This window comes from Octopus sinensis, linkage group LG18 (genome assembly GCF_006345805.1).
Source record: "Octopus sinensis linkage group LG18, ASM634580v1, whole genome shotgun sequence".
Taxonomy (NCBI): Eukaryota; Metazoa; Mollusca; class Cephalopoda; order Octopoda; family Octopodidae; genus Octopus; species Octopus sinensis.
In genome coordinates, this window is record NC_043014.1 from 48,568,402 (window position 1) to 48,586,863 (window position 18,462).

The 18,462-nt window shown below is 40.6% G+C and overlaps 2 protein-coding genes across 6 annotated transcripts in view; one reads left to right on the forward strand and one right to left on the reverse strand.

Moving 5' to 3' along the window:
- Positions 1–11,010, forward strand: part of LOC115221201 (genetic suppressor element 1) — a 221,354-nt gene extending 210,344 nt beyond the window's left edge. For 4 of the 5 annotated variants that reach the window (XM_036511017.1, XM_036511015.1, XM_036511016.1 and 1 more), the window contains 5 exons: positions 1,285–1,440; positions 3,077–3,502; positions 5,087–5,314; positions 7,209–7,347; positions 7,601–7,772. In XM_036511017.1, coding sequence (XP_036366910.1) covers positions 1,285–1,440; positions 3,077–3,502; positions 5,087–5,314; positions 7,209–7,347; positions 7,601–7,757 — 1,106 coding nt within the window. In that variant the 3' untranslated portion in view covers positions 7,758–7,772. Of the gene's footprint in view, positions 1–1,284; positions 1,441–3,076; positions 3,503–5,086; positions 5,315–7,208; positions 7,348–7,600; positions 7,773–10,440 lie in introns of those variants that run through there. The other variant, XM_029791360.2, reaches the window with a different exon arrangement.
- A 1,299-nt stretch (positions 11,011–12,309) lies between these two features.
- LOC115221783 (F-box only protein 15) overlaps positions 12,310–18,462 on the reverse strand; it is a 42,036-nt gene continuing 35,883 nt past the window's right edge. The window contains exons 13-15 of the mRNA XM_029792011.2: positions 17,291–17,328; positions 14,286–14,371; positions 12,310–13,201 (exon numbers count right to left, since the gene is read on the reverse strand). Coding sequence (XP_029647871.1) covers positions 13,112–13,201; positions 14,286–14,371; positions 17,291–17,328 — 214 coding nt within the window. The 3' untranslated portion in view covers positions 12,310–13,111. The remainder of the gene's footprint in view (positions 13,202–14,285; positions 14,372–17,290; positions 17,329–18,462) is intronic.

Genomic DNA, 18,462 nt, shown 5'->3' on the forward strand with positions numbered 1-18,462 from the left:
CCCTAATATTATACACACACACACACACACACACACACACACACAGAGTAACAATGATCTTCCCTGTCTTAAGAACTGCTGCATCAACAAATAACCTAAAAGAAGGTACCGACACTGAAGATCTCTAAAATTTTATTGAGAGATTTTTTGAAATGCTGCAACTTTCTGAAAATCTTGTAATTATTGTAGATTGATGTATTTGTGCCAACGAATTTACCAAAAATTCATGTTTCGAAGTTAGGAAATCATGCTGAGCTTTTTGATAACTGACCATTAATAGCAGCTGGTTTCCATTTTATTGTTTAACCCTTTCGATACCAACCCAGCTGAAACCGGCTCTGGCTCCGAGTACAAATGTCTTGTTTTCATAAGTTTTGAATTAAAATCTTCCACCAAACCTTAGTCACAATTTATGTTCCTAACACTAGCTTAATGATAACTAAGTTATTTTACTAAATTCTTTGTTATATTTAAAGTAATTGAAAGAAACACAGAGCATCTCAAAATAAATACAGTAACAAAAGGGTTAATGATTCATAATACATGTTGTTATTATAATCAGTCAACATGTATGTACGTCATGGTTACTGTTGGGTCTATTGTAATGTGGAACATTTTGATTTGATATGGAAATCGTTTTCTTTATCTGTCCAAAATCCTCCTCATTGAAGAATAACTTGCCTACATGTTTCCATCAACTTCAAAAATTATCAAGAATTTGTACAGATTTACTTAATTAATTAAATATTATCTTTATAAATCTGGTGATTGGAACAATGAAGTCCTCATATAAAGCTATTTTGGAAGTTTTTTATTTAAATTCTTAACACTTTAACATTGGCGGAATTGATATAAAACCTGAATTGATTACAGATGGGTTGATATCATAGAACCAATGGTGTTGGTCCCAATTAGATTGGTATCATAGAACCAGAGGTTATGGTCTCAGATGGGTTGCTATTATAGTTAGTTAATTAATTATTTGGCTCAAAAAGCAAGGCCATGTAGGGGGCATGGAGTTATGTACAGGATGGTGTTCATGTAAAGCGTTCAGACCACTTGTGGTCAAGGGAGACTTTGAACCGAGCGGTCGTTGGCATCTTTACTATCTCGTCCGGCAGCTTATTCCATGGATCCGCAACCCGGACGGAGAAAGCCCCTCTCCAGCCCAGATGTGGTGATAACAAACTGTTTACTCCTTTTCTTATGGTTATTGTTCAACATATAGCAACAGAACAACCATCTTCCTCGTATAAAGGAATTCTGCTTTTGTTGTCTCCACAGAGTATGAAGCAATCCGTCAAGCGTGTGAAGAGGAGAAAGCTCGGAGACTTGGTTTGGTGCTAGAAAATGTATTACAGCCACAACAGCAGCAGCAACAACAGCAACAACCTGATGAAGAGAGACTTCTCTCAGAACCAGTTAAACGATCAAAACCTGGTAAATAATTTTACTCCCCCTTTTTGTGTGTGTGTGCACACCACATTTGTACTATTCTGGATGGGTTCATTGTACTGCGGGGTACCAGGTGTATACAAAACCAACTAATATATTCCAGAATATCTCCTACCACCACCTTCACCTATATCGATTGTAAAACCTCTACAATTACCTCCCCATCCCCCAGTTGTTAGTTTACCTTGGTGAGTAAATGGCTAATGTGACTCACATAACTAGATGGACAAGGGTTCAGATCCTACTGCAGTAGTTAATTACATCGTGGGGCTAACCTACTTCTTGTGTAGTGAATCTAATTGAAAATGTCCCACACCCAGTCCATAGTTGGTTGGTTATTTGTCACTATTATTGTGAAAGTTAAGACGGAAAGCTGGCAGAATTGTTAGCATGCCGGGCGAAATGCTTAGCAGTATTTCGTCTGTAGCTACATTCTGAGTTCAAATTCCACCAAGGTCGACTTTGCCTTTCATCCTTTCGGGGTTGATTAAATAAGTACCAGTTACGCACTGGGGTCGATGTAATCGACTTAATCCGTTTGTCTGTCCTTGATTGTCCCCCTCTGTGTTTAGCCCCTTGTGGGTAGTAAAGAAATAAGTATGGTAACCAGTGCGTGGTGTGAAGTTTAACCCTGGTTTTAAGGTTGGAAATGAATGAGAGGTCAGTCCTATACTAACTCCCCACGATCCACCTGGATCAGTCTATTACAGGTGATATAACCAGGTACTGTAATGTTACAGGTGACGTAGTTAAGTACTGTGGTATTTATTCTCAATAACCAGGTGAAATGAGACAATTTAAAACATTATTTCTAACAATACTGTGAAATCATTGAGTTCAACTCCCAACCTACCAGCCAAAGATAGGTCTTCTTTAAGGGCCTTGACTAGCTAAAGATAAGTCAAATCTCCCTCTTAACACACATTAGTGTCTTTAAGAAAAGGCAGGACACATTGATTACATTGGTTAAGGCAGTCGTAATTACAGCTGGAACAGTTTTCCTTGTATGTCTCCCCAAGGGATAAATAGCACCGATAACCCCTTACAACCTATCGCCATGTTCACTTAACGATCTTTCCACAAATATCGATCTAAAAAATTTTGAAACTATTAGAGATATCTGACAGTAACTCTTGTATTGTCTCCCTTTACAGTGTGGTACTTGATTACCTCCCCTCATATTCTCAGTTCGCATCCCATCTCCGTCCTCTTTGACTTTTTCTCTTTGAAAAGTCGATAAAATTTCTATATATATAAACGGCAAAATGTCTGTGTGCATGTCCTTTATACAAATCCACAATTTTTCAGTTAGAGGGCTCGCACTTTCTATGGTCATTCAAAACCGTCCAAGGGTGGTCGTGCACATCTTTACATTTCCCCAGTCACCCTGCAAAGCCATTAAAAATTCAGTAGAAGTGACTTTTTTGTGAATTTTCTATCCAAAACCCAATCAAAATGCTCGAAACTTGATACGCCAATTGAATGCCAGCTAGCTATATGTGATTGGTCGGAGATTTGGACAGTTGCAGGGCCATAATGCTAGTAAATATTACTGTAAGTCGATGTCAGCAGCTATAAACTCACTTTCTAATTGTTTGTTGTTACTCTCTCTCTTTTTCAGCCCTTCTTGACAGCTTACATCGGAGGGTTAAGAGAAAATCTACCGATATGGAAGGATCATCTCAGGTATCAAACAAATTAGAACAACCATCCCGACCAAAAATATCTTTGAATCAACTACAAGAACGCCACCTGGCGGCGACAGCCAGTTCCTCCTCCTCCTCCTCCTCCTCTTCTTCATCGACGTCGTCGTCTCAGCCACACTATCTCAAACAGACAAGTGTTTCCACTCTTCCCTCAGTAACGCCCAGCCTACAAATGGCTAACCCAAGTAGGACTAGTCAGGAAAATTCCCGCCCCCTCATCTTTCCAGAGAACCGAGGTGACAGTCGTGACCAGCGGCGGCTTAAAGAAAAATTTGCTCAAGAATTTCATGAATCAGTGCTTGCTTCAACATTTTCAAACAAATCTTCAAACGGTAGAACAGGTAACAACACCATTCAAAGAATTTTCTTTCATTTCTTTTGTCTCCCCTTATTTTCTCCCTTTACATTGTCTTCTCTGCAGTAGTTTCTTGTTGTTAAACTCAATAATAGTAAGGAATTAACCCTCGGTTTTATTTGTAGAACTAGCAGTATCGCCTGGCGTTGCTCGGGTTTGTTTCGACCCTTTAGAATTGGAATTTTTGAAAAGTAAAAATTTTGCATTATGTAGCTTGTGAACATTCTTCTGGTTGAAATACACCGAAAAATGGCAACACAGCAGTCAAAAAATCGTAAAAATAGGGATTTTCATAGAAAAAAAAGCACCTTTTTGATGTAAATAATTTTTGGTCTTAACATGGTCCGATTTGAATTTTTTCTTCTACGGTCGGAAGAGCAAGCCTTCTTCTATCATACTCTCAAGTTTGGTCAACTTGTGCCGCAGGGTCTTGGAGGAGATAGTGTTAGATGGAGGCTGCCAAACCTGCCACATGCAGACAACTTCAGTTTTATATGTATAGAGAGAGAGATTGCTTACTGTCATTTTAAATAAGCCTTTCTAAGTTTGGTACAAGGCCTGAAATTTTGAAGGATGTGTGGATTCAATTAAATCAACACCAGTGCTGAACTGGTACTTTATTTATTGACTCTGAATGGTTGAAAGGCAAAATCAGCCTTGGAATTTGAGCTTAGAATGTAAAACTGGGAGAAGTGCTGCTAAGCATTTTTGTCTAGTATACTAATGATTCTGCCAGCTCACCGTTTTAATGTCCTAAGGTCTGAAATGTATGGGTGAGGTATAATTGATTACATCAACCCTAGTACTCAACAGGTATTGATTTTACCGACGCCAAAAGGATTAGGTGAAATTTGGACTCAGAACTTGAAAAGATGGACAAAATGCTTAGTGGCATTTTGTTCGACGTGCTAATGATTCTGCTAGATCATCTACATAATAATTCTACACTTATGGCGTTAGGAAGGGCCTTCAGCTGTAGAAACATTGCCAGATCGGATTGGAGCCTGGTACAGCCTTCTGGCTTGCCAGCCCTCGGTCAAACCGTCAACCCAAGCCAACATGGAGAAAGGACATTCAACAAAAATGATAATGATGATGCTGACTTGTGGAAATTTTTTAAGGAGTAGTCAGGGGGAGCATTCAAAGACAGTTGTGAAGAAGGTAAAAAGAAAACCCAATGGATTCACCACCACTTCTATTACAACCACTACAGGAGGTGGCAGGACACGTTGAGTCTAATTAACTATAAGCCATATGCCTTGTCCTACCCTAGCATTTGCAACAGAGTGGTGTAATGTTAAATGTAGCCATGGGTCAAATGGTGGTGCTAAACAAGGCTCAGATTTAGGTCTACCACCCCTGTGCAATAGAGTGGACTCTGTTATACGGTTCAATTAATTACATCTGCTAATGATTTATGTCTCATCAAAGTTAATTATTATTATTATACGACACTTCAAACATTTTACTTTAATTCTGCTTTATTATAATTCCTAGATGTTTCATTAACAACATACGCTAATTGTTATATTGCTAATTTATTTCTGTTTGTGTTTGTTTTCTCCGCCAGGTATGAAGTCGGTGGACAGTAGTAGAGACAATACAGTCACTCACCTGTCTGCGGTGTCTTCAATACTGCAGCAATCACAGAAATCCTCTTCACATGATTCCCACTCCAGTTTGTGTTCTCGGTCAGATGATGGACGTTTAGAGGCTACAGATTCTTTCAATGGCCAACCTTTGTTCAAATGGCCAGGAATTGAGACCATTCTTGGCACCTATCAACGTTATTTAGAAGGTAAATCCAGACTTCCTCAAATTTTCTAATTGCTACCTTCATTGGGCTGCAACTTAATAGATTTATGATCTTGAATTATATTAAGGGATTTAAAAGTAACTTATTCTGTACACTAGGCTAGGAATTGAACCTGTAATGATTTGGAACCATAATGTGGGCAAAAATTCAGGCGTGGCTGTGTGGTAAGAAGAGTGCTTCCCAACTACAAGGTTCCGGGTTCAGTCCCATTGTGTGGGACTTTGGGCAAATGTCTTCTATTATTGCCCTGGGCTAACCAAAACCTTGTGGGTGGATTTGATAGTAATAAATAATAATAAAATTATTGTATACCATGGTAAAAACTCATCAGAAAAAGTAGCCAAAAGTGTATGAACAGGTCATAGAATAATGCACAGGAAGTGAACAGTGATTGAGTCATTAAAGGGGGATCAGGTTTACTGTTGGCAAATTTTAGGAAGCATGGAAGTTTTGAAGAAGCCTTTTGTGTGTGTGTGTTACTCTCCTTGCCTTGACATTGCGTGATAGTTACACAACGAGTGTCACCGATATGCTTTGCATAACTTGCTGTCCCTCCTCCCATGCCAGCATGGAAAAATGGACGTTGAATGAACAAAGGATCTCGTAGTTTCAGGTTCAGTCCCACTGCATGGTACCTTGGGCTCATTTCTTCTATTATGACCTCAGGTAGGCTGAAACCTTCATAGTGGATTTCATAGATGAAGAATTTTGCGTCCCAATCGAGTCGTCTTGGGTTCAATCCCATTGGATGGTCCTTTGAGCAAACTTCTTCTGAAATAGCCCCAGGCTGACTGAAACCTAGGGAGTGGATTTTGTTAGTAGATGGAAATTGAGTGAAGCCTGTTGTATATGTGTGTTTGTGTATGCTTTTGATGAGACATCACCTCATGGCTGATAAATGAGCATTATCATCATACAAGCAAAGTTGTTTGTTTCTAATCTTTGTGGAAAGTATTTCTAGCAGTGGTAGTGGTCGGGGGGAGGGGGGACTCCCAACAGGTGAGGATTAGTGACAGGAAGCCTGTCTCAACAAATTCCCTCTGACCTGTACAACCATGGAAAGGTAGACATTGAAACCATGATGATAATGATAATAATTTTACTATCATCATCGTTTAATGTCCGTTTTCCATGCTAGCATGGGTTGGACGGTTCAACTGGGGTCTGGGAAGCCAGGAGGCTGCGCCAGGCCCAGTCTGATCTGGCAATGTTTCTACAGCTGGATGCCCTTCCTAACGCCAACCACTCCATGAGTGTAGTGAGTGCTTTTTACATGCCACCAGCACAAAGGCCAGGCAAGCTGGCAACGGCCACGATCGGATGGTGCTTTTTACATGCCACCAGCACGGAGGCCAGGCAAGGCTGGCAACGGCCACGATCGGATGGTGCTTTTTACATGCCCAGCACGGAGGCCAGGCAAGCTGGCAACGGCCACGATCGGATGGTGCTTTTTACATGCCCAGCACGGAGGCCAGGCAAGGCTGGCAACGGCCACAATCGGATGGTACTTTTACATGCCACCAGCACGGAGGCCAGGCAAGGCTGGCAAACGACCACGATCGGATGGTGCTTTTTACATGCCACTGGCATGGAGGCCAGTCAGGGCGGGGCTGGCAACGGCCACGTTCAGGCAGTTCTCTTACATGCCACCGGCACTGGTATCTCAGCTACAATTTCCATTATCCTTTGAAATTATGATTTGCAAAAAAATTAAATTAAAAGATACATTTGGGTACCAGAAGAGTTAACCTCTCGTCATTACTGTTGAATCATCCAAACATTTTTCCATGTTTTCTAAATAAATGCAAAGCACAGTTTTCACTTTCAAATTTCTAAATAAACTCTCTCTCTTCTTTTTTTTTCTTCTGTGTTGCAGAACAAAGGCTTGAGCGCCACATTCTCAACGACCGATGCCAGAAGTTAAAGACTGACAATATTGATCTGAATCGGACAGCAGAGAAACTTAGTAGGAAAGTTTCTGTAAGTATTCAAATGTCATTTAGACATAACTTCTAGCATTATATTGTTGTAATAACGGCGGTGAGCTGGCAGAATTGTTAGCACACCGGGCGAAATGCTTAGCAGTATTTCGTCTTCCGCTATGTTCTGAGTTCAAATTCCGCCGAGGTTGACTTTGCCTTTCAACCTTTCAGGGTCGATTAAATAAGTACCGGTTACGCACTGGGGTCAATGTAATCGACTTAATCCGTTTGTCTGTCCTTGTTTGCCCTCTCTGTGTTTAGCCCCTTGTGGGTAGTAAAGAAATAGTTATATTGTTGTTGCCCTCAACATCTACAGTGGGGTCTCCATCTCTTCTGGGGCTGGTATATTCTTGCTGCTGCCAACACCATATGATATACAGACAGGGTTTGCGTTTGTTCTTACCAGTTCACCCTGTGTTTCTGTTTCAGCCACCCATTCTTGATCTCAGTCTCCTGGTACCTTCTGTCCAATTTACTACTTGACCGATTAGCTGGCCTCAGGCTGAGCCAACCCATGAGAGCATATGACCCAACCATTACCATTTACATTTCTTCAACTGAAAGCAGTGAGCTGGCAGAATCATTAGCGCATCAGACTAAATGCTTAGCAGCAGTTCTTCCAGCTCTTTACATTCTCAGTTCAAATTCCATCTCGGTCGCCTTTGCCTTTCTTCCTTTGAAAGTCTATAAAATAAATACCAGTTGAGCACTGAGGCTTATATAATCAACTTAGCTCTCTCTGAAAATTGCTGGCCTTGTGCCAAAATTTGAATCTATTATATTTCTTCAACTAATATCAATGTTGTGTGTGTGTGGTTTGAAGACAATGTGAGAGAGGATGTGTTAGTCTGTAGACTCCCCCAAGTACATAACTAGAAAGGGCATTTCACCGTCCATCTAAACAGACAAGATGGTCATGGCTGGAATGTCTTTGTTTACAGGTTTTCTTGGTGAGAGGGTGTGGCATCAAGCAACAGCTACCAGAAATGGGAAATGTATAAAGAAACAGCTCAGCATTTTACACGTGCTTGGGTTATTACCATAACAACTCTGTGTTCAAATCCTGCTGAAGTTATCTTTTTGTGAGACTGATGGAATACTCTGGGGTTGATATAACTTGGTGTGTTTCTGCCCACCCCCTTTCACTATCATATGTGCAAAGCTTAGCTATGTAGGACAGAAGATCCTGATGGTAGGTCACTTCGTGGGACTTGGTATCTAAAATTGTTATTAGACTTAACCATATTCAGAACAAAGTGGGCCAAATATTGTTCCTTTTAGATACAAGTCCCTCCTTCTAGATAAAATGCCACTGCTATAGACAGTAGGAACCCTGTATAATGGCCAGTTTGCACTCTGTCAGTTATGATGACGAGGGTTCCAGTTGATCCCATCAAATGGCTGAGTACTCCACAGACATGCATATCCTTAATGTAGTTCTTAGGGAGATTCAGCGTGACACAGGGTGTGACGAGGTTGGCCCTTTGAAATATATGCACTACTCATTTCTGCCAGCTGAGTGGACTGGAGCAACGTGAAATGAAGTATCTTGCTCAAGGACACAACACACTACCAGGAATTGAACTCATGAGCCGATTACGCTAACCCTAACCACTCATGAGTAAAACTCACACAGCAAGTTTGGAATTCAGTTACGTCTAGCAACTCGACATTACTTTGATTCTTGGAGTTTGGCATCTTACCAGTGCTTCAGGAATACCAATGGCATTTTAGTTAAACTTATTATTACTATGGCAGTGAGCTGGCAGAATCATTAGCTTGTCTGACAAAATGCTTAGCGACATTTCTTTCAGCCTTACATTCCGAGTTCAGATTCCACTGAGGTCAGCTTTGCCTTTTGTCCTTTCAAGTCAATGAAATAAGCATCAGTCAAGTACTGGAGTGAATATAACTGACTCACTTCCTCCCTTATAAATTACAGCTCTTGTGTCAGAATTTGAAGTTATTATTAGTATTATTATTATTGTGAGGATGCATGACCTAGTGGTTAGAGTGTTGCATTCGTGATTGCAAGATTGTGGTTTCAGTTCCTAGACCGGGTGGTGTGTTGTTCTTTAGCAAAACACTTCATCCCACATTGCTCTGCAATCACTTAACACTTGACGCATCGTACACTGTGCACCTGTTCCGACAACGTCAATTTGATGGGAGAGGCACATACATTTGATCCCTATAAGCAAATGATTTGTTTGGGTCATTCAACAAAAAGCTAAAAACTCATGCATTGTCTAAGACAGGAGTGTAGGGAAAAGGACACTTTTCCCATACCTTGGAGATGGCAGAGTAATCCGGTGTTTTTGCATGGGGCTTACCCCAGATTATCCCAAGTGGACTGCCCCGCTATTGAGGGATTCTATTTATTTATTTATTATTTATATCTCTACTCTGTATCATATATCCTGTTATATCCTTTAATGTGGTAGTTTCTCCCCTTGATTGATGTTAACCCCACGTTTTTGATTTTGTAATCTTTTTGTGCTGTAACTCGTCCTTTGACATTGTCCTCCATGTCTTGAGCCCTTGTGGCCAATAACAGAAATCATCATTATTATTATTATATCAGCGTCAAAAAATCAAATGGAAATTGTAGTCGTGATACCTGTGCCAGTGGCACGTAAAAAGCACCATCCAAACGTGGCCAATGCCAGCGCCGCCTTGACTGGCTTCCGTGCTGGTGGCACGTAAAAAGCACCAACCGATCGTAGCCGTTGCCAGCATCCCTGGCACCTGTGCCGGTGACACGTAAAATGCACCATCCGAACGTGGCCGATGCCAGCGCCACCTTGAATGGCTTCCGTGCTAGTGGCACGTAAAAAGCACCAACCGATCGTGGCTGTTGCTAGGCTCGCCCAGCATGTAAAAAGCACCCACTACACTCACGGTGTGATTGGTGTTAGAAAGGGCATCCATCTATAGTAACACTGCCTGATCAGACTGGAGCCTGGTGCAGCCTCCTGGCTTCCCAGACCCCAGTCAAGCCGTCCATCCTGTGCTAGCATGGAAAACAGACATTAAACGATGATGATGATGATGATGATGATATTATAGTTTTAAAATCTCGTTTGTTTCACTTGATTGATTTTTCCTTTTGTGTTTGTTTTGCAGAATTTACTTGAAAGCAAGAACCATGATGATGAAGAACTTTGTCGGATACGAAACAGTGTTGATGCCCTGAGGCGCTATTGTCTGCAGTTACCAAGATGACATTAAAGTTCCTAGTTGTCTTCAGCTGAAGAATTAATATCATCCCTTTCAAACAAACAAACAAAAACAATTAAACCCTAAAAAATGAAAAAGAGACGCTCACTTCCTCGTTGCCTCGGCTACAATATCAATTTTGCCACTAAACCTCCTAGCAATATAAGTAACAACAGCAACAACAACAAACACATCATGACATTGACTCCCTTTTATTGAAGGTCCTGCCAGGTTATCTCAGCAGCTGGAGATAAGATGTGTGCTGACCACGCAGCCTGGCTGGAACCTTCAAGACTTGTAATTTAAACTCTACTCTTTTGTTGGACTCTTGTATCTCAGCCTTTGACTCTCTCGAGTCCGGCTTTAACCACAACATGGTCAAACTTTGATTTTACTCCCCCTGATGGGAATTAAGGACTATATCCATTCAAATTGGTGCCATCAACTCTTCTACCATTAAATTTCTCTTTAAATCTTTGCAGTCTTCATTTTATTTATTTCTTTTTCTGAGCCTTTTTTTAAAATTTTTATTTTCTTTCTTCGTTATCCAATTCTACTGTTATTTCTCTTTCAGCATTGTTAATTAGCATTAATTTCTCATTACAAGACACATTGCCTTTTTACCTGGAATATCCGCTGGCCACGGTGAAGGCACATGGCTTAGTAGTTAGGGCATTTGGCTTATGATTGTAAGGTCATGAGTTCAATTCCCGGTGACGCATTGTGTCCTTGAGCAAGACACTTCATTTCACATTACTCCAGTTCACTCAGCTGGCAAAAGTGAGTTGTACCTGTATATTAAAAAACCAACCTCGTTACACTCTGTGTCACACTGAATCTCCCTGTGAACTACATTAAAGGTATGCTAGTCTCTGGAGTACTCAGCCACTTGCACATTGATTTCACAAGTAGGCTGTTCCAGTTCATGGGATCAACTGGAACCTTCATCATCGTAACTGATGGAGCATCAACCGGCCATGGACAAACTCTACAGAATTTACTCACCTGGGCTGATCTGTGGATAGAAGCTATGACATATACACAGTAAGACACCTGTTATTGTCATCGTCGATCACCTATTCTAATAGTTGTCCTAGGTACACGGGGACGGTCACAGGTTGTTCTTCATTCGTTTATTACTGTTCTTATTCTAACTCATGTCCATTATTGGAAAATCTTTTGTCACACACCTGTGACCTCCTCAGCAACGCTTATTCCATTCTGTTCTTCTAGACATAACAGAATGGAATAAGCAGAGCAAGAGCACATATGAAGACGGAAAGTGTTGCTGAGGAGGTCACAGGTGTGTACTTGTATTTGTGGCAACATTCATCCTGGATGGGGTGAGTCGGCTTCTTCTACTCATGGTTGAGGGAATATGTGGATTTCACAAGCGGTCCCCAACAAACCCACATGTGGAGACATCCTGTTTGCTGCAGATTGTCTGCAGACGCAGGGACAGAACAACCGAGGAGCCGCCGGTTGCCGAAGCAGACACTCCGAGGATTTTCACCGAATTTCCCGACTGCATAGCTCTGACACTACCCATTGCCAGCATCCCCACCACGGTGAGGAGGGGATGGACTTTGGGGACAAAAGATTTCCAGACAATGGACAGGAGTTAGAATAAAAACACTAATATATGAGAGAAGAACCAATATATAGTGTGTGTGTGTGTGTGTGTTTATTCGGCAAAAACAAATTAAAAATAAGAGGAGGTCGAAGTAGAATGGCTGGTGGTGCCAGAGAAACCAAATTGATTAACAGAGACATTTGATTGATGGAGATTAATGTTTTTTAATGGGTGAACATTTGGTTGACAGAAATTAACATTTTAATGGGTTAACATTTGGTCGACAAAGATTTAGACATTTGTTCATCAAATGTCCACCAACTAAAGGGTTCGTTTTTTTTTTTTTTTTTAAATAAACGAACATCTGGAAACATTGACTTTTTTTCTTTTAGTGGGTGAGCATTTGATGATAAGAAGGAAATAATAATGATAGTAACAATGATAATAATAAAAATAATAATATATAACAAGAAAAACAACAACAAAATGTCAAACAAACCTCCAAGAATATCTGTCCATTTCCAATGTAACCACCAAATTAGAAACAGGAAGCCAACAATGGATTAAAATTCAATTAATTTTGTGGTTTACAAAAGAAATATTTTTTCAATAATTTTTAACATTTGGACATTACTTATTTTTTTTGTATTTTTTTTTTAGTTTTTGTTCTTATATATATTTTTATATATTTTTTCAAAATTTATTTTTTATTAAAAATTTGTAAAATTTAAAGATTTTTATTTGTTGACCGAGTAAGAAAAAACAGGAAAGATAAACTCGTTAACAGACTCAGCACAAATTATTAAGAAAATATAAAAAAAAAAAAATTAAAATAATGAAAGATAATGGTGGGGTGGGGGGGAATACCAAGACACTGCCAAAGAGGATTCCGTTTCAGCACCATTCCTCACCAAAAATACGTGTATGTGTGTGTGAGTGAAGTCAAAGTGTTTTGATTAGAATCCAGTCCAGCAGCAAAAGAAGCAAAATGTTGTGGGATTGGTGTCAGGTGTAACTGGTGCCAAACCATTGGTTGACGGCATCTAAAGAGAGCGACAGTTGTAGATTTGTCACATAGACTCTGCCATCTTCGCACTGAAAGAAAGAAGAAAAGCGGGGGATACATCTTTGTTAGCTGGACAGCCAGAAGTTGGGGTTGAACATGGCATTGAACATAGAGGAAACTGCAAGACACAACCATACACACCGCAAACGCACGGGCGGGCAGCTGAAGACCCGGGCAACGATGATAAAGGAAGGCCTCTCCGAACTCTCAGCTCCGTAGGTGGTTGGTCTGTGCAGATGGAACCACCGTGAATGGCCCGCTATCTCCAGTGACCTCGCACAAGAGCATCGAGCGTAGGGGCCGCCATGCTTCGTGATGCCGTCAGGACCAGAGAAGAAACCGACTCAGCCCACCCTGGGTGAACACCGTCACAAGTACAAGTAAGTACACACACACACACACACATTGCAGACATGCACACACACCCACAAACACATGCTGTTGAATTATAAATCTGACATGATCAAATAGTTTTTAGTTTTGTTATGAAGCATTTTCCAAGCTCTCACAGTCACTTCCAAACCATTTCGTTTCACTGAGCTGTGAAGTATATAGTGTGTGTGTGTGTATGTTTTAAGCACTATGTATTTAAAGAGATTTTTTTCCCCCAGATGAAAAATGTAGCTTCTGGCTTTCAATGAAACATATGTCAAGCATGTCATATAGATAAAAATTTTATTCTACAGCTGCTTTTGCATAACCACCTGACTGGCCCTCGTGCGAGTGGCACGTAAAAGCACCCACTACACTCTTGGAGTGGTTGGTGTTAGGAAGGGCATCCAGCTGTAGAAACTCTGCCAGATCAAGGTTGGAGTCTGGTGCAGTCATCTGGTTCACCAGACCTCAGTCAAATCGTCCAACCCATGCTAGCATGGAAAGCGGACGTTAAGCGATGATGATGATGATATATATGTGAGAAGGGGCATCCAGCCATAGAAAACATACCAAGGCAAACTTAAGGAGCTGGTAAAAGTCTTCCAGCTCATCAAATCCTGTTAAGCTATCCAACATATTACAATATAGAAGACAGATGTTAAATGATAATTTTCTTGGTGTGTGTTAGTTTTTGTAAATAAATATGGAGAGAGTTCATGGAAAGAGATATGTACTTACTTTGTTCATTTCCATGTAGAGTTGACCGCGATCGTCTTTATAAGAAATATACCGTGTGCATCCAGTGTCCAAATCAAAACTTGGGGCTGCAGATGAGAATTAAAGCAACATCACTCTTGCAGAACAAACCTAACAACATCAACTGCAACTCACTACACCAATATAGTTAATCTAACACTTCCTTTTCCTCTATTTTCATGTACCATTTACTTACATCAGCTTCTTTATATTGCACCCAAAAGCCACCTGCTGCAATCACTGACTTCATCCTTATAGTGTCTCATCCTCTTAATCCCCATCTCCATCTCCAAATGTCTCAGCACCACTAAACAATCCAACCAGATAAAATAACTGGTACTGGCAGTGTCCTTTCCATTGACCTCAAACAAAACAACGCACAGCTCATACCTTTCCCTGCCAAACTCATCTCTATCTACATTATTTACATTTGCCAGCCTCACCTGGCCTCCATGCCGGTGGCACATAGAAAGCACCATCCGATCATGGCCGTTGCCAGCCTCATCTGGCACGTAAAAAGCACCCACTACACTCACGGAGTGGTTGGCATTAGGAAGGGCATCCAGCCGTAGAAACATTGCCAGATCAGACTGGGCCTGATGCAGCCTTCTGGCTTCCCAGACCCCAGTTGAACTGTCCAACCCATGCTAGCATGGAAAGTGGACGCCAAACGATGATGAATGGATATTTGTCCTCATCTTGTTTGTTGTTAACACAACGTTTCAGCTGGTATACCCTCAAGCCTTCTTCAGGTGTCTTGGGGAAATTTTGAACCTGGGTTCTCATTCCTGAGGTATTTTTCAATTATTATTATTATTATGGCATAGTGGTTAAGAGTGCGGGCTACTAACCCCAAGATTCCGAGTTCAATTCCAAGCAGTGACCTGAACACTAACAATAATAATAATAATAATAATAATAATAACATCAAAAAATACCTTAGGAATGAGAACCAGGTTCGAAATTTCCCCAAGACACCTGATGAAGGCTGGAGGGTATATCAGCTGAAATGTTGTGTTAACAACAAACAAGATGACAAATATCCATCGAATGTAAATAATGTACATAATTCCTCATCTCTTAAATATAGAACTCATCTCTATCTGTTTCTCACTCTCTTTGAATGTCTACTTCAATCTGTAGAAACATGTCACAATTCATCCCAGCCACTCGACGCTGCCAACTATAGCACCCTATCATCCACATTTTCACCATCACAATCAAGGCCACTTGTTTCAAAATCTTCACCCACACACACCACTCCTCAGTCTAATTTCCATATAGTTAGATCTTCTGGACGCTTTACCATGACAACTAATTTTAGCAGTGAAATCTTTTGGTTGTTTCAATGATGTGAAAGATCTTATAATTGATTGATTAATCCTTCACAATGAATTACAATCTTTAAGGAATGGTAATCACTAGAAATCCGACTTTAGCATCTTCTTTAATCTGATAACTTATACACACACACACATATATACAATGTCATAAATATTCTGAACACTCTCCACACAACATAAAGGTAAAGTTATGTAACATCGTGGAGACGCGTGGCTTAGTGGTTAGGGTGTCAGCACTATGATCGTAAGATTGCAGTTTCGATTCCTGGACCGGGCCACGCGTTGTGTTCTTGAGCAAAACACTTCATTTCACATTGCTCCAGTCCACTCAGCTGGCAAAAATGAGTAACGCTGCAATGGACTGGCGTCCTGTCCAGCTGGGGAACACATACGCCATAGAAACCGGGAAACCGGGCCCATGAGCCTGGCTAGGTTTTAAAAGGGTGCATTTCATTGTTTAGCGTCCGCTTTCCATGCTAGCATGGGTTGGATGGTTCAACTGGGGTCTGGGAAGCCAGAAGGCTGCACCAGGCCCAGTTTGATCTGGCAATGTTTCTACGGCTGGATGCCCTTCCTAACGCCAACCACTCGATGAGTGCAGTGGGTGCTTTTTACGTGCCAGATGAGGCTGGCAAACGGCCACAATCGGATGGTGCTTTTTATGTGCCACCGGCACGGGGGCCATTTATTTATTATTATATGTAATATCATTTGTGACAGTACATAATTTACAAGAATATAAGAGAGAATGTAGCCATCACTGAGTACAGTCTTTACAGGAATATAAGTGATAATATATCCAACATACAGTACATAATTTATAGGACTATAACAGGTATAACAGAAACCAACACAGTACAAGAATGTTACTGTTAACTGATGTTGCCACACAGTACAGATGTAATTTCATACAAAGGTCCAGATATATAAATATAGTCCATATTGATTACACAGATTTTCATAGACACAGAGATACACAAATGTAGAGACATGCAGAAATATGAATATAAAGTCATAGAGGAACACAGTGACACAAGCACATGGACTGTACAGACACACAAATATAGATACAAACAGACTATATAGACATACTGATGCATGCTTTATGTAGACAAACACATGCACATACACAATTACAGAGACATATAGATATATAAGCTACATGAGCTGTGGAGGCACATGGCCTAGTGGTTAGAGCAGCGGACTCACGGTTGAGCGATCGCGGGTTCAAATCTCAGACCAGGCAATGTGTGTGTTTATGAGCGAAACACCTAGGCTCCACGCAGCTCCGGCAGAAGGTAATGGTGAAACTTCTGCTGACTCTTTCGCCACAACTTTCTCTCACTCTTTCCTCCTGCATCTTGCAGCTCACCTGCGACGGACCGGTGTCCCGTCCAGGTGGGGAACCTATATGCCGAGAAACTGAGAAACTGGCCCTTATGAGCCAGGCATGGCCCGAGAAGGAACAACCAAGCTACATGAGCTATACAGTTGTACAAATGTATAGACACAAAGATACATACACACATTTATAGACAAATATAGAGACATACACACATATCTCTGCTAATAACCAGTCATTAGTGGAGTTTCAGATTTGAGAAATTAATTTAGGATTTTCACATGAACTGTTCAGATACTCACCATCATTGGTTTTCTTTTCTTGATATCTGACAGGAGTGCTACAATAAAAACACAAAAGGGTTACAATAAAGACTATATATAATGAGGAAAACTATAGCAAAGATTATATATAAAGGGAGAGAGCTATAGCAAAGATTATATACAAAGGGGAGAGCTATAGCAAAGATTATATGTCAAGGGGAGAGCTATACCAAAGACTAGCACTATGACCTGGCAACGCCAGGTCATAGTGCTAGTGCATGCATATACAGCTGCGTGCATGCGCACATACACGCGAGTACTGTCCAAATCTCCGACCAATCACATACAGCTAGCTGACATTCAATTGGTGTATCAAGTTTTGGGCATTTTGATTGGGTTTTGGATAGAAAATTCACAAAAAGGTCACTTCTATTGATTTTTTAATGGCTTTGCGGGGAGACTGGGGAAATGTATTGATGTGCACGACCACCCATTAATGTGAAACAAGGTGGAAAAGAGAGTACTCAAATACCAGAGGTAGAGTAATATGCTTTATTTAAAAGCAGCAGAAATATAACAAAAGCTGTTACTCGGAGTTTCATGTTCCCGTTTGTCGGACAGTTTTGTTAAAATATTTTAACAAAACTGTCCGACGAACGGGAACGTGAAACTCTGAGTAACAGCTTTTGTTATATTTCTGCTGCTTTTAAATAAAGCATATGTATATATATATATATATATACATACACACACACAAGAGGGGCTGGTGAAAAGTTAAAAGAAAATAGAGGAGGATCAATTAATTTTATTCAACGTATTCCCCTCTCAGATTCACACACTTATTGCAGCAGCCCTTCAGTTCTCCCTAAACCCTGTAAAAGAACCCAGAAGGTTGGACCTCCAACCAGGCCTTTTGCAATAACTTTAAAGCCAGGAACTTTTGAGCACCCCCTCGTATGCATGTGTGTGTGTGTGTGTGTGCTGATTCTGTTTTTTTTAGACTGCCTATAAAAAACAGAGCAGCTTAATATTCCACATTTTAGGTCCAATGACTGAGATATGAAGAAACAGAACTACTGACAACATTCTCCTGTGTTCAATCCTTACTACAGCTACCAATGACCTGATTACTATGCAATACTACATACCTCTATAGTACATATCCTCTAAAGCATATCCTTTAGAGAGTATACTCCCTGTAATATATAAAC